We start from the raw sequence: 27,574 nt of genomic DNA, 5'->3' as shown, positions 1-27,574 counted from the left end.
AGGAGGCTCTGATTCAGGCTGCATCACCCTGGCCTACGTAGACCCTGGACCCGCCCTCCTTAATACACTACGTCATTGTGCTATATTTTTTTGTAACAAAATACATAGTGTTCTAAAGAGAGAAAAAAGCGCAGGTGTCAGAAATCCCTGGTAATTGTTTTGCACAGTCTGCAAAATGACTTTCAATGTTTCTCCTTATTGCTGGCCAGCATATCCCATGAGCAAACAGGCACCGTGGCTTAATGATGTCATGAGCATGTGGTCTGCACATGCGTTCTGGCGTTTAGTGCGGTCAGGGCTATTTACAGCTCATTGAACCTCGTAGTGTACTTATTGCATTTGCAAGAAATCGTTGACCCATACTGGCAGAGCGCCAAGAGCGTGGGCTTGGTCGCACTTTCTTTCCCTGTGTGTTAGCTCCGCTCAAAGATGATGCTGCCTGAGCTCATCTGTTTATTCCGTTTGCTCCCGACCTTGATGAATTGAGAAAAGAGTTTAGGAGGAAAGTCATTCCGAATATTACATTTAGCACCAAGAGGCGAAGAATTTGTCGGTATTACTTTCGAAGATTCGTATTTTAAGCTTATGTTTTACTCGATATTAATCCTCGAGGTACCTTTTATTGACTGATCTCTTTTTTTATTTAACATGTTTTAAACATAGTCACCAGCGTTTCTGTACTTTTAGTTGTTACTGCACTGATCACGGCTTTAAGTAATTACGTAATTTTTCTTTCCCCTTTTTCTGTTCACAGGACGTGTTTGGGATTCTCTCCCCTGGCTCCGCGTTCATAATCATTTCACATTGTTCTACTCCTCATTGGCCTTTTTTCTGTCCCCCATCTTCTCAGCCCTAGTATTCGTCTCATGTTACTCTCCTCTTTGTTGAGACTGTTTTATAAGCAACCTGGGTGTGATTTAGTAAGACTGGTTGGCGGGAATTAGCCTGCATATGCCCTGCTAAGCAGTGGAGGTCAGCGAGGGCGCAGCTGGAGTGTGACTGTGAAAATGAACAAGTCCAGAGGCAGGTATTTAAAAAGTTAAAGTTCCATTAGTGAGGAGGGTAGGCTGTGGTCTCACAAAGACTCTTGATGCAAAAACCTGCCCTTCATTCACCTAGTTAAGAAAAAAGTGATCCACATCCCCTAAACCCAATCTTTGAGGAAAAAATGAAATGCTCTTTTCTTAGAAAACAAAAATGTTGATTTTACTCTGACATTATTTTTGGTTTTCCTCATTCTGCCAAATCTTCCACATGTTGGCTAGCACTGTTAAGAGATGGTTATATGTGGCGGTACAAGACATGCTGTGTACATTTATACTAAATTCACAGAGAAACTAGCATTGGCATTGCCAATAGGTCTCGCCTTTGGAACCTTATAAGTTAACTACACTGCAGTCACCGCATAGCGCCTCTCCTCCCTTGGGTATACCGTACAGCATCGCCAAAAATTGTCAAAGCCAATGGGTCCCAAAGGTGAAACCTGTTATCGTTGCTAATGCTTGTTGTAGTAGTTGCAACAGTCACCTAGCCCACCAGTTGCAACAGCTCGCCAGTGGAAACAAAAGTAGACTTAACTTTTAGTACAACATGATGTTAATCACTGTATTTCCAGCGTAGGTTTTACGTTGTGTAACATGCATACATGTTCTAAGGCTGAAGTTATTTGTGGTTCTGTTTTAGGAGAAAAACCTATTAGTTAAGTAGTTAGTTAACTGTGTAAAAACATAGAGGTCATCATCCACAGTTTGCAGAGCTAAAGCTTCAAATAATGCCACATTAGTACATGAATCTCACAGTTCTTTGGGTACAATAAAAATGGCTTGCGCTCAGTTCACAGACTGTTCACTAAGGCGTACCAGTTGTAGATGTTTTTCATGGCCTGGCAGGGTAGTGTATACTTACATTGACATGTGAATAGTACCCCAGTCTTAACTCACAGCAGTGCGCTGTCTCACCCTCATTAAAGCCATTTTGGAAACATCAGTGGAGCAGCCTTTCCTCTAACAAAAAGTATGCATACTATGTAGCAGGCACATAGGAACTTCAGTTCTCTATCTCATACACACTATGATGGATTCAGTGAACCCTGGGACTTGTAGTCACGTATTCAGATTGTTCCGTTTACCTACTTCATGGAGCAGAGAACCCAACTTGCAATCTTTGACATCAAGAGAAGGACATCTGTCCACTCCTATATATATATATATATATATATATATATATATATATATATATATATATACCACCCCCACCACCACCCCCACCCCCACCCCCACCCCCACCACCACCCCCACCCCCACCCCCACCACCACCCCCACCCCCACCACCACCACCCCCAACACCACCACCCCCACCCCCACCCCCCCCACCACCACCCCCACCCCCACCACCACCACCACCACCCCCACCACCACCACCCCCACCCCCACCACCACCACCACCACCACCCCCACCACCACCACCCCCACCACCCCCACCACCACCCCCACCACCACCCCCACCACCACCACCACCCCCACCACCACCCCCACCACCACCACCACCCCCACCACCACCACCCCCACCACCACCCCCACCACCCCCACCCCCACCACCGCCGCCGCCGCCGCCGCCGCCACCGCCACCACCACCACCACCACCGCCACCGCCACCACCACCATCATCATAGGCCCACAAGGACAGTGCTTAATTTGTGCTGGTGTTTAGGATACGCAGCACCAGGATGTATTTTTGGGATTTGAGTTTCCAATGCTGGTCTATGATAAATGAAGTCCCTGAATAGGGCAGAGTACGGATAGTGATAGTTGCCAGCTGCTCTTCCCTGGCGGTGTACCCTGGGCAATGCCTGATGTGGTCGTAAATTATGCAACTCAAATTTTAGGTCTCGCCCGAGAAAGCGCATGCACTGTCGCTAGCAAGATATTTTGTATATTTTCAGGAGGCCTTGAGCCTGCCCATTAAACCTGCCCATTGCCTACTATTGGTTGGCTTCATCGTCCATCTCTTTTGTCAGCACTCGCCGGCTTGACTTCCTCCTATTTGTGGGCTTCCTCTGTAGCATGGCTCAAGTACTGTTTCCATGCTCAATGTCCTTCCACTGCTTGCACTTTTGGAACTACTTATTTTCTTATTATGGAAGCACTCTGAGTGCATGTTGCTTGCTCCCGCCCTCCTCCTTTAGTCCAATGTGTTTTTTGCCCCCTTCTGCTGTCTGTGTTGGCCTCGCCTCCTCTCGCATTTTGTTGCTTGCCTCCTCTCTCCTGTGTTGTTGCTTGTCCCAACCCCTCCCTCCTTGTTGCTAGTCCTGACCTTCTCCTGCATTGTTGCTTCCCCTGCTCTTTCCGCCTTGTGTTGCTTCTGCCCCCCTGAATTCCCTGGCACACCTCCCCGGAATTGTGTGGCCTGTTTCACCCCACCAGCTTTGCTTGCCCCGCATCCCCTACCACAAATAAGTGGTGGGACATGCCCAATGAGGGCTTTGTCATTGCTTTTTTCTTTCCTAACATTAAGCCATGCTGCGGTACAACATGGCTAAAAGACATTAGCTAAGACAGTAGGTTAGGCCTATTGGCTTTTCCAATGCTTGTTCTCTACTCTGTTTCCTAAAAAGAAGAGACCTAATACTGCTTACACGCAGCAGTAACATTTTAAATATGGCCTTTGTTATTGCAGAAAATTGTTAAACTGAAAGCAAGAGGCATCATTAACTATGCTGTGTCACAATGATAAGTGTGCAATCCTCCGTCATACCTTGCATTGTCAAATTTATGGTTTGTAATAGCTTATTATTCCTTGCTCTCAAATAAAGTCTGCTTTTACAGACCTGGCCTGCATGACCTCTTGTGCAAGGAGAAGCGCTGTGTGTGCATTTATTGAAAGTTGCTAACGGAACTGGTTGGAGCTAGTAGCCACCTCCAAAGAAAATTTGGGCAGTGGAACCTAATTCTGCGAATTAATTGCTCTCTCAAACTAGATGATTTTCTTCTCAATACATCTTGCTCCCCTTCTCTTTGCCCAGACACACTACCTCTGTAGCCTGATTTCTTCTTCTCATGAATTGTATTTCGATCATGGGGAAAGCCAACAACCTAACACTGCCATACGGGTAATTTAAAGTTTTGTTTGTTTGCATCATTGAGAAGTTTAAACCCCTTAACTTTGGGAAGTGTTAAGAAAATGTATATTTCTTCTAGCTTAGAGGGAATAGTCCTTCTATTCTATTTCCCATCTTGGCCTGGTATGAAGGAAAATGTAGCAAGTTTAGATGGCGCAAGTGTGCAAGATGCCTTGGGATTGTCTGCAAAAGCCCCTCTTAGAATGTAATTTCCGAGAGCCTGTCTCACAGCCATTCTGTGTGTCTCGGAACAAATTCACACATCCTAAGTTACAGAACGCTTTTATTAAATGAGACCTTCACAGGTTCTGCCTCTGCTCATTTCCTACTGTTAGCAGCCCCATCTCAGTCTGACAATTAAATATTTGCCTCCCTTCTTCAAACCAATGGTTTTCTCTCTTTCTTTCCACAAGTAAACCAACTCAAAAACATCTGAACTATCAATTAAAATTCTTCAGAACCTGATCCATTTTGCAAAAATACAGTACAATAGAATTTGTAAAGTGTGCAGCTGCTTCTGTAGAAGCGTCCTGGCACTAGCTGCCTGATTGCGCAGTAGAACGTCTATTCACACCCCCCAAATAGAAAGTCTACGCATCCAAGAAAAGTCTTCTGTAGTTTACCAAAAACTGGCTCAGAAGGAGCGAAACGTCAAATGTTTATCTATTTGCATGTTCATATGGTCTTTTGCTTACTTTTAACTAAAGCAAACGTGCTTCAGATTGTTCAGTTGCTCACTGGATAATCTAAAACAGTTTTGTAGTATTCATTTCCTGAGTTCACTTCTCTTGAGGGCGCACACATGAATGAACAGTCCTTGCCAGTACAGCACATTTGGCCTTCTGTCGTATTCTGTTGAGATGTAATCTGTACTTCTTAGTTTAATAGAAAATGCTATGGTGGTTACTGAGAGTCAGTAGTCTTCAAACTAGACGATTCCTCTTGGTGGGGCTTGTTTGTGTGTTCAGGGAGGACGGACACAAGTCCCACACCTGCTTTTGGGGTGGAAGACATTGCTGGCTGTGTTTTAGCATTTAACAGGAATGCTAAAACACAGGTGGTCCCTGGAGGAGGCTCATGTACATTACACAGCCTTACCACTTGGAGCAGATGGCACTGGCCCAGTCTTCTTGCCTGTTGCACCTTCTTACTGCATCACAAAGGTCATTAATGCTCATTGTGCAAGGGCTGCTTCTCAAATGTGTCAGTGGTGCTGCGCAATTGGCCTGGAAAGCCTGCTTTATTATGTTTCACCCTGGATTCATAGTTTCAATGATGCTTGTGAGAAAGGAAGGCAACTTGAATTTGGTGAAGTGGGTGACGTCTAAGAAGCTACTTTCAGTTGATTATCCCGATTTAAATAAATTGTATAGGTGTTGCAAAAGAGAAAACAAACATGTTTCCAATGACAGTTTGTATGTTTTCTAATCTTGTTACCTTTGTATTTGCAGTGCTCGGGGCTAGGAGCTTCATTTTGTTATATGCTTTCATATTTGGTTGGAAGACCAGTAGTGTACAAATATTTTACAGAAAGAGCAATGAAATGGTCACAGCAGGTAATATATAAAAAACATTAAATCTTTAACCTGTGTGTTCTTACTTGTGTTATATGGTAATGATGTATTTGCTAATGTGAAAGTGTTCCTCCATTTGTTGAACAATATTATAACTGTTTGGGATTCTTATTGGCTTCGCAAATGAGAAGAGCGCTTTAGTAATTGGCGAGTTTTTTAAATTCCCAAATTACATGTTAGAAGAGCATTGCTTATTACATAGCCCAATAGAACTTGAACATTTCAAATCTAAACTTCCAGACATTTAACATTTTTGAAGGTAATGGTTTTCTGCAACATGAACAGTGTCATGTCTCTGCAGACCCATTGCTTTGCAAGCGCCATTGCATCATGCTGCACAGTATTGCTACACTTCTGTTTATTTCACACAAGTGAGAAGCGACCACAGAAACCAAAAGCTCCCTATGTTTTAAGTTTCTTATCGAAATCTTTCGTATTCCGTTACCCTACACTATTTTCTCTGTGTAAGCAGCTTTGGAGCAAGGAGGCGCCCTGTGTCTGTCTTGCATGCTTTTGGCAAAATACTATCTGGTTGCCTTTCATTCCTTGTCTACAAAAACAGTACCTAGAAAAGGGCCATCTGCTTGTATTAAACACTAAATTAAAAAAAGTTACACTGGTTTGTGTGCCTTTGTCATATCTCCAAAAATAGTTTTGTAGCCTTAATTGCCTAAGTGTTTGCTACTGGTGACTGGCTTATGCTTGCACAAAACGTTACCACAAAAAATCCATATTAGTAATATCAAATTATGTTTATTTGTTTCAGCTAAAACAAGCAGTACAAGTGAGACATAACATTTAAAAGTTGGGTATAAAAAGAGATAATGAAAGATGCATTCAAGATAATTTGATCTGGACTAGATCGATCCAAAATCTCTAAATCCAACCCGGTGATAGTATATAAAAACACCATATTTATAATAAATTAAGGATTCGTGGTTAGAACCTTTAGGCGAGCCAGACCTACTGAGTTTCCTAGCCAAAAGATGTACGAGACCACTAGCTTACAGAAGGTGTCCCAGTCGTTTCGGGTGCATAGCTTTAATACCTCCCTGCAGCGCCTTCTATTGTAGGTTTTAAAGAGTGGACGAGGACGAAGAAACTGTTTCCTCGCCTGCAAGGAATTGGCACATAAAAACATAAAATGTAGCACAGGTTTCTTGGCCCCTAGCCGCATAATTGCAAAGATCCAAGCAGGACTTGTTAATAGTCCACCTTTTAGTATAAGCCATAACTGGGAAAATTCCCCGTCTGACTGCTTTTTGGCTTTGGGATTACAGTCTGTATGTATGTTTCATGCGAGCTTAGGGCTTTAAAATTAAAATACTGCGATATGAGACTGCCCCCTTTTTTATAACACTTAGCCAGGGTCAGGTATGAGTAATACCTCAGTATGTGCCAGCGACCACTTTTAGAGGGCAGGCTGTATTGTTCCTCTGCCGTATCTGTTAGAAAAGCGAAGGGCAGCGCCTGTATTTTGGCTCTTAATTAACTCGCTCTTAACGATTTGTTTTGCCCAGGTCAGTAAGTCTTTGTGGCAAATTCCTAATTAATCAAAGGTTTTTCCTTGAGGTCAGGATCATGATTTTTTTTTCTTCTTCTATTTGAAGAATGAGTTTTGATCCCGCTTAACAGACGGTGCGTTGCCAGCTAAGTACTTGCCAACAATGTCCCATTTGTCATTTGCTCACATTGTTTACAAATAGATTACATAAAGTGTGGACAAGTACACAACCTTACCTGGCCAGTTTCAATCTCAAATTTAGATATGCATCCCCCTTTTCAACCAACCCTCAATTTGGCTGTGTTTTTCCAGTATAGTTGAGGACAGCCAGAAACTTTTCTTGCAAACCTTGCTTTTTTAATTCAGCCTAAAGCCGCATTCTATCCAGTCAAAAGCTGTTTTTATATCTACCAAGACAATATATAGCGGAGATTTTTATTGCTTCATAAAGTGTACAAAGTACAATCTCATTACTTGGTCTATCGCTCCATCTCCTTTCCAGAAACCCGCTTGAAGATGGGATATAATCTTATTATCTTCAGCCTAATTCTGAATACAGTTAAAGAGCAGTTTACCATAGATTTTGCCAGTACCTCTGGCAAAGAGATTGGGCGATAGTTTGCTGGGTCATTACGAGGGCCTTTTTTGTCAATAGGTACTATGGATGCTGATCTCCTGGATGATAGAACTTCTTCCTACTTAAACGTGCCATTGTTTCCTATCTTTAGGAGAAGTACCCAGAGTAGTATGTTATTGCAAAAAACGTCTGCAAGTATTCTGTCAGGCCTTGTTGCTTTCATTGGCCTGTGACTAATTATTGATTTACAGACTTCTTTTTTTGTGAACTCTGGTATAGACTTGGGGATAACTTCTATTTCTAGAATCTTGGCTGACACCCCAGTGAAGTAGTCATTTGTGCCATGCTGTCCCAAGAGGCCCTCCACTGCTAGCCCGCAATATCGTGCTTTGTGATACATTAAGTAAAAAAAACCTTTATTGACAAATTCAGCATGATCAAAGTACAATTTAGCATCAAATCAGAGCGTCGTACACATCAGGCAATTCTCATAAAACAGTAGACATAACAAAGTTCCAATCCGACTATCATTGTCCTGTCCAACAAGACAGCAGCACCATAAAACAAAAAATAGCTGTAGAGGGTGGTGGCAACACTGTAGGGGAAGGAACAGGCCTGGCCAGGGGGGGAATATGGCCCTGGAGTGGTGCAATCACTGACCAACACCGGCGACTGCCACGGGCGGAGTGCCAGCAGGGAGAGGCAATTCTGCTTGAATGTGGTCGGGAAAGGAGATATGTCACTAGGGGTCCCCAGATGTCAGGAGGACGAGACCTCGCAGGCAGAAGGTCCCAGAACTCAGATAATAAGGACTGGCATCTCGAAGCATCTTCAAGCCAATGGGCGAACCTGGGCGCTGGTCTGCGGCCCCAACACATGGCTACCCTACGCCTCGCAAGAACGAGCAGCATTGCAATCAGTCGGCGAGAGGCATCCGGACAAAACTTGACAAAACCCAGCAGGCACAGCGGCGGGTCGGGCAGGACCCGTGCGGAGGTAATCTCCGAGATGGCGGCGCACACCGCCAGCCAGAAATCCGACACCTTGGGGCATAACCATGCGAGATGAGTGAAGTACGGGGCAGAGCAGCGCATACACCTGTTAGGAATGAGTCCCAATCTGTGTAGCTGGACTGGGGTGCGATATAGCCTGTGCAGGTATTTAAAATGTATGAGACGAAGACGATAGTTGGGAGAGAGTTTCTTCGTCTGGTTACAGCAGTACAGCCAATCAGCCTGGGAAATATCCACACCCAACTCCTCACCCCATGCCGCACGTGCGCGCACAGTGGAGATGAAGGTGCTCGACAGCGTAAGAGCATATAATTTCGTTACCAGCTTGCGGGGGGTGGGGGATGAGTATATAAAATCTAGGGCAAGCATCGAGGGTGGAGGTTTGGGAAATGTTGGGTGAAGCTCCCTACAAATAGCCCACAGCTGATAAAAGAGCAAAGTGTCCAGTGGACCGGAGGAAGCAGGAAGAGAAGAAAACGTATTTCCGGGGTAAACGTCCGCCAACGTCGTCCGGCCCATGCGGGTGGCATGTTTAGATATGCCAGTTGGTTGCAGAGGAGGGAAGGCAGGGTGACGTACAATCTGCATGGTGTTAGCCGATAACATAGGAGCGTTGGAAAAACGGCCCAGCGCAGGGACTCAACCGTGTCCACTTCAGCCCGTGGGCGACTGGCCGTGGCAAACAGGGTGGTGTTCAGTGGCCAAGGGGTTGCAAGGTCTGCTTCGACCGCGACGTGCGGCTGATAAGGGATGGGGTGAACCCAGAAGTGTAGAAAGCTGGCCTGTGCGCTTAAGGCATTAAGTTTAAAATCGGGAGCTCCCATACCACCAGCCGACATATGCAATCCTGGGCTGCTTGCCAGCCCACACAAGAGAAATGATCAGAGAGCGAATTTTACGAAAAGAATGGTCTGTTAAAGGTATGGATATGTTCAAGAAAAGATAGAGGAATTTCGGGAGAACCACCATCTTTGCAATGGCTATGCGTCCCGCCAGGGGCAGGGGGAGCCGGTTCCAGTGGGGTATTTTAGATTCGAGCCAATCCACCGCACGTCCAAAGTTGGCCCTCCAGAGGTCGCCTATGTCCCTGCTCAGCCAAATCCCCAGATACGGAGTGGGGCCTGAAGCCCATACAAAAGGAAAATCCAGTGTGAATGGCTTGGTGGCATATGTAAGAGGGAACAATACTGACTTACTCCAGTTCACCTGTATCCCGGACAATCCACCAAATCGTATTATCTCACGTACCAGGAGGCTGCGGTTATTTTGGGGGTGGCAGACATTCAACGTGATGTCATCCGCATACATGGAGACCAGAAGGGCACGGGCCGAAAAACCAATTCCCTTCTGAGTGTGGTGTTTTTGAAGTCTGGCTGCGAGTGGCTCCATCGCAGTGGCGAAGAGCATAGGGTAGAGCAGACAGCCCTGCCGAGTGCCGCATTCAATAAAGATAGGATCCGACACCTGACCGTTTATCCAGAGACGTGCGGAGAGACGAGTATAGAGGAGTTGTATCTTACGGATGAAAATGTTACTAAAGCCAAGGCGCGGTAGAAGGAAAAATAGAAACGGCCCCAAGTGTATCGAATGTCTTTGTGGCATCAAGTAGCGCTGCTACCGCAGGAAGATCAGGGTTAATTTGATGAAGAACCGAAAAAATGGTCCTAAGGTTGAGCGGTGGCACGGCCAGGGATGAAACCGGACTCGTCGGGAAGGGCGATGAGGGGCATAAGGAGGAGCAGACGGGAGGCCAATAATTTAGCAAAAATCTTATTATCGATGTTAATTAAAGAAAGGGGGCAATAAGAGTTGCGACAATCAGCTGGCTTGTCCGGCTTAAGTAGTAGCGTGATCATCGCCTCCCGGAGGGATTGCGGGGAAAAGGCCATTGTCAAAGGAATCATTATACATGGCGGCCAGATGTGGCACCAGAAGCGTAGCAAAAGTCTTATCGAACGAGGCGGGAAGGCCTTCGAGCCCAGGGGCCTTATTGCTAAGCAGACTAGTTATGGCGGCAAGAAACTCTTCCTTAGAGAAGGGCTCATCTGAGAATTTACGATGGTAGTCCTCCAACCAAACCAACAAAATGGTATTAAAATGTTGTTCGTAAGCCTCGTGCGAAGGGGGGGACTGGCGGCATAGAGTTGCGAATAGTAGTCCATAAAGCGAGCCTTAATTTCTTCTGTGGGAGGTGGTTCAATGGGGCCACCATCCTGGAGAGCCGTGACATACGACGCGGCACGGAGGGGGGGCATAAGAGGTTTGCCAGGGTCTTGCCAGGCTGATCTCCTTCACCGAAGCGGCAAGCTCGGGCCTCTATGCTAAGAAAGGAGAGTTCCTTATCAGCCTCCTCAGCGAATTCAGTATGCTTTTCCCGCAAACGCGCAAGGGTCTCTGACCTGGGGTGGGCCGCATGTTCTGCGTCGAGTGCCTTAATCTCCAATTCCAACTTGTCCAAAGAGGCGCGTATGGAGCGAAGGACACCAGCTTGCTTCGAGATGCACTCTCCGCGTATCACTGTCTTGAAGCCTTCCCACAGGATGGACGCTGAGTCCACAGAGCCGATATTCAAGTCAAAGTAGTTGGTAATTGCTATTTGGATCTCATCACAGAAGACTGAATCGCGGAGGGCGTTCGGAGGGAGCCGCCATGTGTAAGCATGCCATGGAGAGAGTTAGGAAGGCGAAGACAAAGCTGGACTGGTGCATGATTGGAGAAGGTGCGTGCCATGTGATTTGCGGAGGTAAGCCATGGAACGACATCGGGGGAGGTAATCCATAGATCAATGCGGGACCAGCAGCCGCGAGCACCGGTGACGTAAGTACCCTCGCCGGCCTCGGGCCAAAAGTGACGCCAGACATCATCTAACGAGTTGTCAGTGAGTATGGACTGAAGTACATCAACAGAGCGAGGGTGGGGAGAGTGAGGGCCAGAGCGGTCCAAGACTGCAGAAGGTGTAACGTTAAAATCCCCCCCCCCCCATCCCCCCAGAGAAGGGCCACAGGGCCCAGGGAAGAGATAAGGTGCCATATATGGGTGAAAAAAATCGGGGTCATCAGTATTAGGTCCGTACACAGCAGCTACCGTCGTGGGTTGGGACAATAGGGTGCCATGCAAGATGACATACCGTCCATCCGGGTCAGTGAGTACCTGGGTAGTGTGCCAAGGGAGCCCCCTTCTAATCAATATAGACACTCCCCTAGAGTAAGAGGAATAAAAAGAGGAGTGCGATTCACCCCAGTAGCGTGACTGAAGTCTGGTGGCAGACGCGGGCAGCAGGTGGGTTTCCTGCAGAAGGCAAATGTTGACCTTATGCCGGTGTAGGTGTGAGTGAATGAGCCTGATTTACGGTGATCATGAAGACCGCGGATATTCCAGGTCCAACATATGGTGTCAGTCATGTTGTTGTAGAGCTAGCTAAGAATAGGATGTAGTGCAAGAGGCCAGAAAGCGGAAAATGCCATTGTGTAAGCATAACTTAACAGGAGGAGGAGCCGGGCAGACACATAGAATACGTAGTGGAACTGTCGGTGACCTGCAATAGTGTACAACCAGACCATGAGGGTAACCACCAGGAAGCAGAGAGCGCTGAGGGAGGAAATATTGGCTGTTGGGAAGGAGAAGATGCCATGTACTAACATGCAGCACTGAATAGGCTTAACGATAAGGTGATGCATACTGATAAGCATCGGAAGATGCGGACACAGAAGCGAAAAAAAAGCAGTAGAACAATAAGATTTCCAGGAAAACCCCCCACCACCCCCACCCAACCCACCACACAATGCAATAAGAATCCCAGTTGCTGGCAAAGCCAGAACCGACAACGTGTAGTCGGGTACAGTCCCCAAACACCACCCCCAACCCTACCACCCCACTCTCGCAATCACAAAAACATTACCAAAAGAGCCACTTCCCCCACACCCACTCCAACCTCCCCAATCGGGCTGAGATACCACCCCTACCCACCACAGGGACCCACAACTTGGAAGAAGGGAAAAAACATTAGGCAAGGGAATTATCCCATGAGGGCATGGCAAACCTCAGCATACTCCCCCGCAGTGAAGCAGGGTGGCCAAGCTATAAGAAAAACAGACCGCGTTCAGGAAAAAAATGGCCAATAAGTCACAACATATCAATCATTGTCACTGAGGTGATTAGTTGTGGCATGCCAAGAGCCGGATGGTGATGAGCGGGACAATTTATCGTGTTTCTTGGCAAAAGCGAGGACATCTCGGGGACCAGGAAACATAAGCGTTTGTGCACCCTGTCGAACTCTCAGCTTTGCTGGGTAGGCCAGAGAGTAGGAGACTTCATGTTTTTGTAGGATCCACTTTGCAGGAAGGAATTCGCGACGGGCAGCCTGGACTGTGGGAGTATAGTCCGACTAAAATGAGTGAGTTTCCTTGATGATTGATTTTGTCCTTGTTGCGTGCTGCACGAAAAATGGCATTCCGATCTCTGAAGTTTAGAATTTTTGCAATGATGGGGTGAGGAGGTAATCCGGGACCAGGGCGTGGGCCAAGAGAGCGATGTGCGCGTTCAACAATGAAAACTGAGGAGAGAATGTCACCGAATAGTTCCTGGACAAGTTGCTCCACGAAATCTTCCATGCGGGAAATATTGGTCGATTCAGGTACACCAGTGATTGCTCCGACGGGAACGCAACTCCAAATCCTCTTCTTTTTTTTATTCCGGAGGATGTCTAGTATTTTGTCCATCTGCAGCAGCTTCTGATGGCCCTGAGTGGTGGCATCCTCAATGTCTGAGATCCTGGACTCCACGTGGAGGAGGCGATTGTCGTGGGAGTCAACAAGGGCCTTTACCAAGTCCAGGCGGGCGGAGAGTTGGTCCAGTTGGGCCGCGATTCCAGTGACCGTTGACTTTACTTCAAGCCTAATTGCCTTCAGGTCAGCGTCATGAGCAGGAGGCGGTGTCCATGATGGTCGCAGGGTCACCACTGTCCGAACCCCCACCGTCCTAGCGAGTCGAACTGCGCTGGTCCGAACCTCCACCGTCCTAGCGAGTCGAACTCCGCTGGTCGAAGGTGATTTTGGGCTGCTTAGGGTCCGCCTGCCCCATGGCGGTCGGACCCAAACAGAAGACACCACCAGGAAACAAGAGGGTAGAGCAAAGTAAAAATATTAAATCAAATTGGCAAGTTGATTCCAGACGCCAAATTTATTGGAGGATCCTTGCAACCCCATCTGACCAGTTCCACAAATGTCTTAATTATTTTCCCCTTGAATTGACAATTGGAGCACCCCCCAGACTTTGTTTTTTAGCTTCTCCTTTTTATACTTGTTTAACTGTTTGTAAGCTTGTCTTGGATATTTGAGAAGTTCTTCGATTACTGTGCCTAGGTCAAAGGGCCTTTTAGTGTCTGCATAGGCTTAAAGCATTCATCATCAATTCACTAAATGAGTGTCACCCATTTGATTGGTGTGGTAGAAGCACTTTCTTTGATACAGTCGGTTGAAGTTAAACTTTGTAAGGCCCCTATTGCAGCTTTACCGAATGTAGCCTCCATAGTTAGTAGTCCTTGTTGTTTTTGTTTCTAGCTTTAGCTAGCCTTGTAGCCGCTTTTTTCATGGGGGTTATGTTCTCCTATGAGTTTCTTCCGATTTGGCCTAAGGGATATATTGGGCCCTAGATGTGTCTATTTTGGATGCACGTATTTAACTGTCAGGCTAGAGCAGTTTTGAAGTTAGCAGGTTGTGGTCACTTTTGACTTTGTTCAACACTCCTGTTGATGACAAGGTTCCATGACTGTAGGCTTAACAAAATATAATCTATAGACTTGCACGATTGCCAGACTTGAAGGATTTCTCATCTGATGTATCGGATGGGGTGCGATCATCAAGTGTATGAATTAAGGCGCTGACTGCATCAAACTACTCTGTTCTGGCCTGGCTTCTTTCTCATGAGATCAGTTGTTAAAATAGTAGGGATGCCCCAAATTTTGATCCAGCGCATGGGATAGGGTTTAATGTTGAAATTGCCGCAGACCTGTTTTAGTCTTGTTTTATCTTTCCTTTTGTTATTCGTCTTCGGACTAGACCGTTCCTGTTTTACCCTAGTGAGACATAATTCTAGGTCATTTAGCATAGCTTTTCTGAAATTTTATATTCTCTGGTGAACATGGAACATATTGAACAACCAAGTCTTGCTAATCGGCCTTAGGTGTTGTATGTTGTTATTGATATTTGTGTTTAATTGTGATTTAATAAGAGGTATCCAAAGACCTGGGTGGTTAATCCTTCCTTTACTCAGTTTGGTCGCTAGGATGCTTGAACATCATATTTGCAGTGATATTTTGTAAAAGTAGGCCAATGTTTATTGTCTTTTCGGATTTGAGCCCAGCAATATTCCAGTATAGTATTGTGCAATCCTCAAGGCTGTTTTCTAGTTAAAATAAAAAATAATATCCTGTGGCCGTCAGTTTGGGTGCCTAAATAGTTTTTCATCTAGCAAGCACCAATTGTCACTTTTTATTTGAATTCGTGTCCGGTTTTAACTTTAGGTGTTCCTGATTGTGATGAGTCTTCCTTCCTGCAGTATAGTTAAATTGGGTTTCCAAGTTTGGTAGATCTCCCTATTCTAAATAGCTTGTAGTTAGGCCTCAAGCTGTTCTGTAGGAAGTTAGAATGTGGTGTGCTGCGTAGTTTTAGTTTGCTTTTTTCAAGTCTTCTAGGATTGTTGTATAAGGCTGGTCTTTTCCTCTGTGGATTGTTAATGCCAAGTTCCCTAGTGTATCAAGATGGATGGTTCAGAGTTGCGTCTGCCAAATTCTGATTTGATCACATCATCTTAATTTGCTCTCTGGCTTCACTAGGTTTGGGTTTCAAGGATCACACATTTATTAAATCTTTCGATGAGACGCGATCCAGCCCTGGTAGGGATTTGATTCTTTTTAATGTGTACCCCCTATTCAGGGGCTCATCATGGAGGACACCAGATCAGTACAATGAAATGAAGAGTATAGTATGGGTAGCCCCTTCTAGAGTCTGAGATTGTGTGGGACTGCTGCATCGTTGTGCAGTTTACCAGCATTGCCAAAACTACATCATTGTCTCAAAATGGAATTCTGGCCATTTCCAATGCTTATACCTTCCTTTCTTGTGTAATTGAAAATTCCGTGCATCTGTATATCTGAAGGTTATCTATCAACTCAGGGTCCCTTAGCTGAAGTTCATTGGCTAAATACATATAATTTGCTGGAATTGTGGAGCTTTCTGATGTCTTTTCCATGATAATGTTCATAGTGGTTTGTGATGATTTGATGTTTGTTATGGGGTTCAGTCATCCTGTTTAACCCCTTGAGTGCCCCGCCCTTTCCCCCTCCTGTGCCGGGCATTGTATTAGCGGGTGGGGTCCATGACGAGATAGTCTCGTCATGGAGCGCGGTTGCGCTGTGCCCATGACGAGACTATCTCGTCATGGGCACTGAAGGGGTTAAGGACAAAATGGTGAGAAGGATACTATTTTTAGCATTTTGTTTGGGGATTGCCAGAGGCATAGGTAATTCACAGATGGGGTTGCCAATGTAGCAATGCAATGCACCTTTCCTTGGTCCTTGGGTGGCCAGCAGTGAGAGCTGCATGATTGAATTGTTGGGATCAGCAAAACAGATTGGATTTTGTGTTAGCACAAATAATTTTTTACTCTTGGTGTCTCATAAGCCAGTATATTGTCTATGGTTCGTAATCGCAGTTTGTATTTCCTGTGTCAACATACAGGCAGTTTACCTTGCTACTGCCCTTCAGGCTATGCTGCGAGCTGAGATATAAAAGCCCCTTCTAATTTACCTAGGGGAGGCATACTTGAGTTGGGCCTTCCCGTGTTTTTTTGGTATCTTTTGTACAGCTGTCACTTATTTGTTTATTTGGGGGGAGATTTTTGGTGCTTTTTTGGCTACTATGTAGCTGATGGTAGGCTCCCTGCAAGTATCATGAGTATCTTTCTCCGAGATTGCCTCCAGTTTTCCATGATCACAATCTAGACCGGATTTAGAGATGGGAATAATCTCTGATTCGTGTTTACCATCTTTGCTGGTAGCTGATTTACGTGTAAAGGTCTTTTTGGTTTTAAAACCTCTCTTGCAGTCTGTTAATATCGACTGTATGACCACCGGAACTTCTTGCTTGTGTGTTAGTAAAAAGCGGGCTGATTTTTCAGTGATTCCCTCCGCCTCCTCCGTCACCTCCACTCTGTTTTTCAATTCCAGCAATGTGTGTTTGTTTCCTGCAGAGCTGCTGTTTGGGCATCTAGGTTTGCTGTCTGTATTATCACGGTCCCTGCAAATATGTGCACGGTCCTGCACATTGCTCTCATTATTGAGCATATGGATTAACCCTCTGTATTTCTGGGGTTGTATGATGTTTTCTGTAGTCCAGTGCACCCTGTGATGGACCTCTGTTAGTGAGGCCATTTAGAGTACTATTTAGGATACCAATGATAGTAACAATGCTGCAAAGTGAAAGGCAGGTATCCATCATAACTGAATCTTCCTCTTCCAATTGCAACAAAACCTTTGCATTAGTTAATCTATAAGCACCTTTAATCTCGGGCAAGAATATGCTTGCTAGATTGTAATTCACATCATCCCCTTCTATGGTAAGCTGGGGACTGCACAGCCACAAACCAAGCAATTGATATGCCCCAAAAAGTGCCTTGTGTATTTTTGCTGTAACTGTGTGATTAATGATTGTGCAACTGCAAGGGTTAGTTAGCCAAGCATTGCTTACATTACAGTTGGGAGCTGGCCTTGCTGGTTGTTTGGGCTAATGTGCTATTTGGTCCAATGGTTTAACACCCAAAGAATTGTGAGCAATTTTTGTAGTAATCTGTTACTGTATTTATCGGATGCATCTTTTGTATAGAGGGCTGGCCTGCATCAGTACTGCCATTTCACCTTCAAAAGGGTGCCGTAACCCTTGCCAACCAAGTCCAGCATGCCCTCCCACGACCATTGTAACGCTATGGAGATCATCTGCGGTTTCCCCATCAGCGTTGTTGCAGCCGGGGGGAAGCATTGCAGTTCGTGGACCAGACTGGGAGGCTGCATGGAAAGGATGGAAGTAATGTCAAAATGGCATTACTACACTCAATAGAGTTTTTCTGTGAGAACACAAGTGCTCCTGGCTAATTCTGTGGCAGACAGTGGTAGATGGTGACTGCAGCATCAGTACGTCAGCAACGCTTTTTCACACGACTCAACACAGAAGCCTCTTCTTTCTGTTACATTAAAGCTGCAAAAGGAGGGTCCTGGTCTCGCGTCCCTCACGCTGCTCTAGCACTCAGGTTGGTGGTTTCACACCTGTAATATCCTGCTTAAGGGCAGGAATTTGGTATCGCCTCTCAGAAGGGAGAATTGACTTTCTGGGTAGGTGCGGACAGACTCCGTAAATGGCTGGGAGGTGACTCCCAGCTAGCATTCCTGGTTAGACTTCCCGGGGCAGGTAGTACATGTGGTGCGTCGGGCTGGTTGGCAAGCATCTGCTCCGGTACTTCATCTATGTCGTCCTGATCGTGGACTGCAACACCAAAACTGGCTTCTCCCATCATGTAATGTTCTTTGCTTGGAACCTTTAAACTTTGGCACATCCGTCTGAGAACAAGTGATTCTCATATCAAAATTGCCCTGTTTTTAAACCCACCTTTGGGCAAGGTTGCATTAATTAACCAGAAATCACTTGGGTTCGAATACCTGGATTAGAGCTTGGATTTGAGATGCTTACAACACGTTTTGTTTAAACTTCGTGATCAAGGAAGTGCTTCTTTTCAATGACCTTCTTCTGTTCGTGGTAAAGGAGAGTCTCCTGGTTTGGTCATATAATTTGTTCCCTGGGAAGAGAAGATCTAGCATGTTGACTTAGGTTCTCAGTCCAAGTATCGTGACAGGTGGGAGATGTTTCATTGCTCAGGCTATAACCCCTGAAATTCATTGACGTCTGTGAGACCTTTCCAGGTGGTGTAGTTGGAGGGGATTTAATGTGGTGTGTTCCATTCATTCACTCTTTGAGAAATAGTGCCAGTATGAGGCCATGACAAGCACCAAAGAACTTAGAGCAAAGCTGATGGCCATGCCCAGTGTAATCTGAGGGCCATTACGGCTGATCTCTTAGAGCATTCAAAGCCCACTAGCAACAGCTGAAGGTAATAGTCTGTGGGCCGTGGAAGGTGACGTGCTGACTGCGAGGCCTTGCTGCAGGGCCCGGTTAAAGGTCATGCTTTGCACACACAGCGAGCTGTTCATGGATGAAATCTGTACCCGTTGTTCTGTTGGGGTATGAACATCGATCACTGGTCTGGTCGAAGGTAGGTCTTGTAGTATTAAGAAAACAATTAAATGACGGTCACACGGTAAGAGGTCTGTGTAATATCCTCAGGTCATGTTAATATGTTCCCTTTCATCCTGTACCTAGCTGCTCAGCCAGTGTGAGTGTTCCGTGTAGAATGTTAGTGTGAGTGGAATGCTTGGGTACCTGTGTGTGTGTGTGAGACAGTTGGGAAGATGGGCTGAGCAGCTAGGAGGCTGCTCTGGTGGGGCTTGTCCTGGGCTTGTTCTAGCTTGCTGTAACTTCTACTTATGGACTTAATAAACTACATAAAATCATCTTGGCTACGTCTACTTCATCACCTGAAAACGTGGGGCCAGCCCACTACATTTTTGGGGACGATCTGGAGCTCATCTCGCGCTAAAGGTAGTTGGATACCAAGTAAGGATGTGGAGTACAGCAAGACTACGTGTACGAAAGGACCTACTACATTTACTAACAAAAAGAAGAAACGAGTATCAAGAAACTCAAAGAAAAGATACCAGTCCAGCAGGAAAGCAGTCAAGCATGCCTCGCAGCCCCACCAGTGTCCAATACACCGGACAGCCCCAGCGTGCTGTGTTTCCATCGCTGTGTCCACAACACTGGTAAATACGCTTTCAAGCCTGCTTACACCTTGCAGACGAACCTATGCCACATAAATCGTCTACAGTGCTTCACAAAACTAGGTATTCAGTGGCTGCTTATGTTTCTGCCTCCAGTGCGGTGTTAAAAGATTCTGTTTGGCAAAAGGCACCAAGTTTTGCAATTGTGACTGTGCGCTTTTTCAAGACTTTTATTTCTTCCACAAATGTCTACAGTGCCTGTGAAAATATTTATAGTGCCTCTTGAACAAACGTAACCAGTGGCTTTTTCAGTTTTTGCCTCCAGTGCCAAGTGCAGTGTTTCTAGTGACAGTAAGGTTCATTCGTGACTGTTTTAAGGTGCTATATTTTGCCTTCAAGAGAGATTGTGTCACATTTTTAATGTTTCTCCTGCCAGCGCTGCATCGGTGTGTGTGCTGATTTAATTTTGAAATACTGGCTCCTTGGTGTTTTCGCCAGGTCTCTTGCCTACTGCAAATGTGGGAACTACACGGTGAAGAAAGAGTATGTTCAAATTTGTTTTTATTGGTGTTTGCTATTCCTACTACGTGGCAAGTAAAAATGACAGTAGCGCTTCGTTTAAAGATTCAAAATTGGCACGCGCAACTTATCTTGAGCACAATGCCGCGCGGATCCGCTTCAAAGCCATTCATGACGTGTTTGTTCCCTGCTGAACAGAGTCCTTCGTGATGTCCGACTTCAAAGCTGACTTGGGACGTTTTAAAGCACCAGAGTGCCGGGAGCCACCCGGCATACGTCTCCTGTACATGCCGCCATCTTAAGGTTCACTAGGTTTCCTGCTGCAGACCGCGATGTATTCTCTGGCTTCTTCTGTGTCTTGCCAACCACGAATCTTTGTTCTGCCAACCATGATCCTGTCTGAACAATAACGTTTATATAACGCTGAAGTTTTCCGGCAACCCCGAGGGGCGAGGAACGTCTTCTCTTCGTGGCTTTTTGCTTCTTGCTTGTTGGCCTTTGGGGATCAGCTTGTAACCACAGTTACACTCTTAAGCATTGCACTTAGTCGTGGGTTAGCATTAGTCTTGCTCTGCTGTTAGCGCTGTTGTTTTTAATGATGTAACTCCTCGTGCAGCGTATTTGCCTCCAGAGGTATTTGTGCAGCTCTGACAGAGGAAAATCCATTCCTAATGTGTACACACTTCAAAGAATCTTTATTGTCACAGCTTATGGCACATTATCATTTTGAATAGCACCAGTGTTGTGAAAGTGGAGTTATTTCTGTTGTAATACGGCCTACCTGTCATTAATCCAACCAGTAACTTACACTTCTGTTTGCCTACTTTGACCACGTTTGCTGTGACAGGCACACCATTGTCATTTTTGGTGTATGTCTACTGTATTTAATGCTAAAATGTTTTATTTTACAGGAAAAAGTAATCTACGCATTTACAATGTCTTGCTATTGCTGTATGCCATCTTTGTTAATTTTCTTTTCACACGTACATTTTTGTTGGCATGGGAGTGGGTACTAGTCCCATCTCTCTTATTTACGCATTTTCTCGTTTTAGATATAGTCCCTGTCTTGGGATGGGAGTGGGTTCTCAGTTCCATTTCCCCTCGTCCGAGATTTTTTTTTTATCCCTGCCTAGGGATGGGAGTGGGTTTTAGTCCCATGTCCCCATGTTTCAGATAATTTATCCCTGTCTAAGGATAGAAGTGGGTTTTAGTCCCATGTCCCTATGGTTCAGATATTTTTTCCCTGTTTAGGGATGGGAGTGGGTTTTAGTCCCATGACCCCACGTTCAGTTATTTACATTTGGGATGGGTTTCATCCCCATTTCCTTGTTATTAGTCTCCACACCTTCGTGGTCAACCCGCTTGTTGTGGAGTTATGGGGTGTTTTCCCGTTTACGCAGTTTATAGGGGGTTATTGTCCCACCAATGTCGGTAGTAATGGGTGTTACTCCTATTTACTTACTTTAAAGGAGGTGTTAGTCCCACCTTTTGTTATTTTTGGTGTTGGGTGTCAGTTCCTTCACTTCCTTGTATGTTGTGTGTGGGCAAGTCCTTTTGTGATGCCACACTGTGCTGCATCTGTATTCCCATGCTGCACAAGTCCTTGAGGGTTAGTCCCATGTGATGTAATCTGTACATTTGGGTTTCAGTCCCAAACATCGTTTTTTTTTCCACTTGGGTTTTAGTCCCACAGTGTCCCTCACATGAGGGGTGGCGTATGGTGTTTTTGCCACTGTCTTCTCACGTGAGGAGTACTTTCTTGGGTGTCGTTCCACCCATTGTATTCTAGTCTGGGTTAAGTTTACTCTCTTCTTCTTCTATCATGTGTGTTATGCTCACTTGTTGTATGTTAGCTCTTTTTGGTCTTCTTATATTTTTATTTGTTCACTATTAAAGGAGGAGGATGGTGTTGGTGTGTTTTTCTATCCTTTCATCCTTCTTTCCTCCTTAGTGTCTGTTTTCCCTCTCTTGATGTATTTCACCATGCATCCCTGGGTTTATGGACTGTTTTCATCTTTTGTACATTTCTGTGTATAGTTTTCATTTTAGTTTGGATCCTATTAATTTTCAGTGTAAAAGGGAGAGGTTGTGTAATATCCTCAGGTCATGTTAATATGTTCCTTTAATCCTGTACCTAGTTGCTCAGCCAGTGTGAGTGTTCCGCGTAGAATGTTAGTGTGAGTGAAATGCTTGGGTGCCTGTGTGTTTGTGAGACAGTTGGGAAGATGGGCTGAGCAGCTAGGAGGCTGCTCCTGGTGGGGCTTGTTCTGGGCTTGTTCTAGCTTGCTGTAACTTTTACTTATGGACTTAATAAACTACATAAAATCATCTTGGCTACGTCTACTTCATCACCTGAACACGTGGGGCCAGCCCACTACAGTCTGTAAATACGTTTTTGTGTAGTTCTTATGTTTTCCCGAAGGCCTCTGCAAGGTTCTAAGTGCTATTTCCAAGTAGTGGTGTTGCCATGCAGCGTGACATGGTAGAGGTTATCGACTGAAACAAGATAGGTTTGTTTGCAGAGCGTTGAAGCCTTGATGCTTCAAAGTCTGCAGAAGCTAATAATTGTTCCTCTCCAGGTAGGTTGTTGTATATAGACATTTTGTTATAAATTTAGTTCCAGGAGTTCTCATTGGTTATGTGGTCACTTCACAATCAATGGATTGTGCTTTGTTTCAGTGAAGCGCTGTACACGGAAGCCTGTTTAGAGTCCTTCAAGTTTATAGAAATGAACCCATAGTAAGAGGGAGGTTAACTTTAGTGTACACTTATTAGCCTTCGGCAGAATGCCTATTGTTTCTGGATAAAAATGAGTTTATGAACTTAATCATTTACCTTTTTATTCCTTTTTTTTGTTGTTGTTTTTTTTGTTTTGTTTTTTCCTTTCAGACACGCATACTATCCTAAACAATAAATGTACCACAGAGTGGTGTACATTATTATATACATATATTGTTGGAGAACAGTTCTACGAAAAAAACTTTGTACGGATGGTACTTCCTTGTCCAGCTTCCCAAATAAATGTTGCTAGTTGCTGCCTACGCACCCATGCCCTCTTCTAATTCCACATGCTATGATTAATTTCCAACAGTTAAAGCTTTCAATTCACTCATCGATGATGATGTTATGGGTACAACAGAGTATGGCTAATTTTCTGTTTTTTTGATTCTTGCAGGTTGATAGACACAGAGACCATCTTATTAACTACATCATATTTTTGAGGATAACGCCTTTCCTTCCGAACTGGTTTATCAATATAACGTCTCCTGTAATAAATGTACCATTGAAAGTGTTTTTCTGGGGCACTTTTCTAGGTAAGACATCTTAATGCATTAATTTCCACAGTTTCAAATCTAAGGGAGGCGCCACCTTCCGGCCAAATTATGCATATTTTTTCAAACAAAATGAAACTGGACATTCTCGAGGAGCAGCAGGGAGTCTTCGAACTTTAGTTGAGTAGTTGGCCGGTAACAATACTAGTTTGTTTTGAGGGATCGGTCATACTAGCCTAGTAAATGTATTTTATTTACTAAATCCATCACTCTATTGAGAGTCTCTCGTTAGAATGGATTTCGTGTACGACTTTCATGTCAGTGGCTCGCCGCTGACTTTGAGTCAATATTTTTTTTCTGGATGTTCCAAAACTTTAAACCATACTCCTGCTACTCTTAGTAACCATGAGTGCCACCTGTACTTCAGTACAGCAGTCTTCCATGGGGGAGGGGTGAACTTACATTTCGCCTAGAGGTGGGCCAGCCACAAAATTCATAAGGAAAGACGGGGGGGACTTTCTATGGTCCTGCAATCTAATGACCCATCATGTGTTGCCTGCTGTAGATGGCGGAGATCGGAGCTTTGAAATTTTAAAAATTATTTTTGCATATGGTAATAATTCAGTATAACCATAAGATTACAGTACTACATCAAATGTCCGTTGATAAATGTAAGAATTTCTAAAAAGGTGACCTAATAAGAATACTTTAATTGAGTTCTTATGAATCCAAGAGAAAATTACGTTTGTTGAATACTAAGTTTATGATTGATTGTCTGAGTATATCTCTTGTAAGTTTTATAACTCATGCCCTAAGGTAAATAACCCGCGACCCAGCCACGCACAGTTTTCTCATCCATGATTTTACAGAAAATGCTGCAGTGGTATCCATGATGTCCTAGAAGTCATGACTGATGTAATGTGTGGGGTAATTAGCAGTGCATGGCGAGGGTGCAAGCTATAGTTTCCTTAGGGCACGATTTATTGTTACTTGAGAGAACTAGAAGTGCTGAATCTCAGTGGTTTTGTGTGTAAAATCTGAACCAGACTATAACATCCCTGTAACCTTTGTTTTTTTTCCAGGGAATTTATTTTCAATTATTTTATTTTTTTTAACATAAACTAATATTTAATCACCATAGGTTAATTTAGCTGCTGTCGCTTGGAGGATTGTGCATCTTTTAGTGGAGGAGGGTATGTGTCCCCCCCCCCCCCCCCCCCTCCCCAGGCTATTTTTGGCTTCGGGGACTCCTTCCCCTGGGGCCCACCACTATATTTATGGGGGAGGAGGCCACGCAACCCCCGTCCCCATTTCGGCCTTTGGGACCCAATCCCACAGGCCAACAAAGGGGGCACCCACTATATCCTGGATAGGGGCCGCGGGGAGATCCCCCAAAGTCCCAGCCAGTTCCCCGCATCCAGCGGGAGCCGGCATTGCTCCTACATGCAGGGAGCAGATCGGTTTCCCTGCAGGCAATATAATAAGGTTGAGGTTCCTTACCTAATAAATGGCAAGGTGCACTTTCCCAATATGTCTTACACTGCTTTCTTAAGACAGTATACACCTGTGCATATCTTCAGAGTTGCCACTTGCACTTTAGTTAATTTGTATGGGCAGTGACATATGTGTCACAAGCTGATCTGTAAAATCATGAAAGGCAGGACTATACTATGCTCTATCTAAAGGAAATGCATTTGACCCATAAACCTTAAAAAAAACTTTTTGCAGCTCCCCTGGTTTAACATAGCACAGTTTGGGGGGAGAGGATAGCCTCCACCAGACACCTTTTCTCTGAGTGGAAAGTGGAGATCCAAAAAGTTAAGTGAAGGGGTGGAGACGGTACTAACTTTAGCAATTCCAGGAGCTTTGTTAGCTAGGGACTGCTGATTATTTCTTCTTGAGCTTTGCCATTTGGTGGAAGAGGAAGGGGCTGTAGTTTCTGTTGTTGAAGGTGAGAAACTTTCTTGGCCAGGCCTGTTCTTATGTAGACCACTAATTGGGGGTTCAGAAAGGACGAGGTGTAGAGATTCCACTTATCATTGTACTGATGATGTGGGTGCTCCTGACTGGTGGCAACTTCAGTGTTCTCTCCTGTGATAAACATAGGTCTACACAAAGGCTGCGTCTAGAGGTAGCATAAGAAGGACACTCTAAGCTGGATATGCAGTGGATAGTGGATGTAAGATTGAACATGCACAACTAACTATTTAAACTGAAAGGCAGAGAAGTGACCAACATGCGCTTTTCAATACACAAAATGATACAATCTGCACTTGGTTAGCTTATTTTTTGGTGCCTCCACCACACGCTGCGGTCTAGTTTTCAAGCTTTTAAATTGTCTATATGTCTGAAACAAGGCGCTACAGTTTGCGCTTGCTTCCCACTACTGTTTAAAGCCCTTGACATTGAAAGCAATCTGTCCCTGAGATGTCCTGAAAGGTGTGATTTTGAATTTATACACCTTTTTGTCATCAAAAGAGCCCAGGCCCAATCTTTCTCTCCAAAACACACACATAACTACAATTGCAGCAAACCACGCATGCACAGACACACACAGGCACACACAGACACACACCCCTGCACAGACACACAAAAACACACACACCCCTGCACAGACACACACACTCTGATATCCTGTGCAAAAAGCACTACCCCTGATGCATTCTATAAGGCAAATCCAGGAATTTCTACCCTCCCATTTATAAGGATAAACTTGTTTATACCAGTGACAAAATCCTCCTGGGTTCTGAAAAACAACCTTTTAAAACTGTTTGCTTGCATAATACTCATCATCGCATCTGTTGGCCGAAGCTATTACCATCATACAAGTCCTGTCAAAGATCCTGCAGGAGTTTGCGTTTAGCGTGCTCTTCTGGAGGGAAGTAATGGGGGTTGGAACAGTTGCGAATACTTCAGTGACCCCTACACAATAATAGTGATGGCTTGGGAAAGCGACGCACACTCAATACTGGTACAGTCAATATTTCACTGTCCGGATACTTCAGTCGGTGCTCAGGAGGAGGGAGAGCCACCAAATCTTCCTCAATTTTGGAAAAGAAAACTTCTCCTCAATATTTCATAAGCTGACCGAGCACTCAATGAGTCAAAATTTAATACATCTGTACGTTGTAATGTCAAATGTTTTTTATTCAAACAGCTAGGCTTCTTTTCACATAGAACTCCTTGCCAACAATATAACTCCTTGCCAACACGTGTTTCGTCTGTTTGAGTTAAACAATACTTCATCAGGGCTGAAACAAAACAATGGCATCATAAGCAATGTGGATAGATCATGGGATCTAAGATTAAAACCCATCTCCAAGGTATTTCACCCAAATCGTGCCATGCACATTCTTTCTGTGTTTAGACGATCAAAGTGAATCTTATAAATAACTAAGTGAATTAAGGAAGGGTTCATTTCAGTAAGCAGATGAGATCATGGAAATATAGGTCACCCTCATGTGTAATCAATCACCTCTGGAACCATAGTTTCCCAAGTGTATTCCTTTGTCACTCAAACTCATGCGATTCAACGCAATGTGACCATAATTAGATGGACAAGAGCTCACCATTTCAGTAGTCTCTTAAGTCCTCATCACTTTGAGGAGTTATTGTTTCCTATGGGTCATCAGAATGTCTGAAATTAAAATTATATGTTCGAGGCGTATGGGCTGCAGATCGTACACTATGCATAGATCACCATCTGGTGTTGGGCTCGGATGCTTGCACGTTGTTGTTGTCTTGGAAGAGTCTTTTGTAGTCACGAGATAGGTGACTCCTCCCTTGGACGATAGTGCACATGGGCATCGACTCCATCCTCAGATTATTTTCTTTTGCCATTGGGTTCGGATGTAACTTTTGCGCTCCGGTTCGGCACCTTATTCTCCAAACCTTTTCGACGCACAAACTATTTACAACTCGACGGTATTGTTTTCGATCGCGTGATCTTCGACGCACATCTGAACTACTCAATTTCATTCGTCGAAGCGGGCCGCTGGGCCTATGGACGCCGTTTGGGCCTACAGCTTATGGAAAGAACTCCCTTCAAAAAATGCCCCCAGTGTGAAGCGAAATTCCCACACAGTGACCATCACAAGGTCTGTAACCTGTGTTTTT

At 44.8% G+C, this 27,574-nt stretch overlaps 1 protein-coding gene across 1 annotated transcript in view; it reads left to right on the top strand.

Moving 5' to 3' along the window:
* Nucleotides 1–27,574, top strand: part of TMEM41B (transmembrane protein 41B) — a 170,541-nt gene that overhangs the window by 127,402 nt on the left and 15,565 nt on the right. Inside the window, exons 5-6 of the mRNA XM_085648157.1 lie at nucleotides 5,569–5,673; nucleotides 23,362–23,500. Of these exons, the coding sequence (XP_085504283.1) occupies nucleotides 5,569–5,673; nucleotides 23,362–23,500 (244 nt within the window). The remainder of the gene's footprint in view (nucleotides 1–5,568; nucleotides 5,674–23,361; nucleotides 23,501–27,574) is intronic.

This window comes from Triturus cristatus, chromosome 3_2, assembly GCF_964204655.1.
Source record: "Triturus cristatus chromosome 3_2, aTriCri1.1, whole genome shotgun sequence".
NCBI classification, from domain to species: Eukaryota; Metazoa; Chordata; class Amphibia; order Caudata; family Salamandridae; genus Triturus; species Triturus cristatus.
Note: the sequence above shows the minus strand (reverse complement) of the source record. Positions and strands in the feature narration are given on the sequence as shown.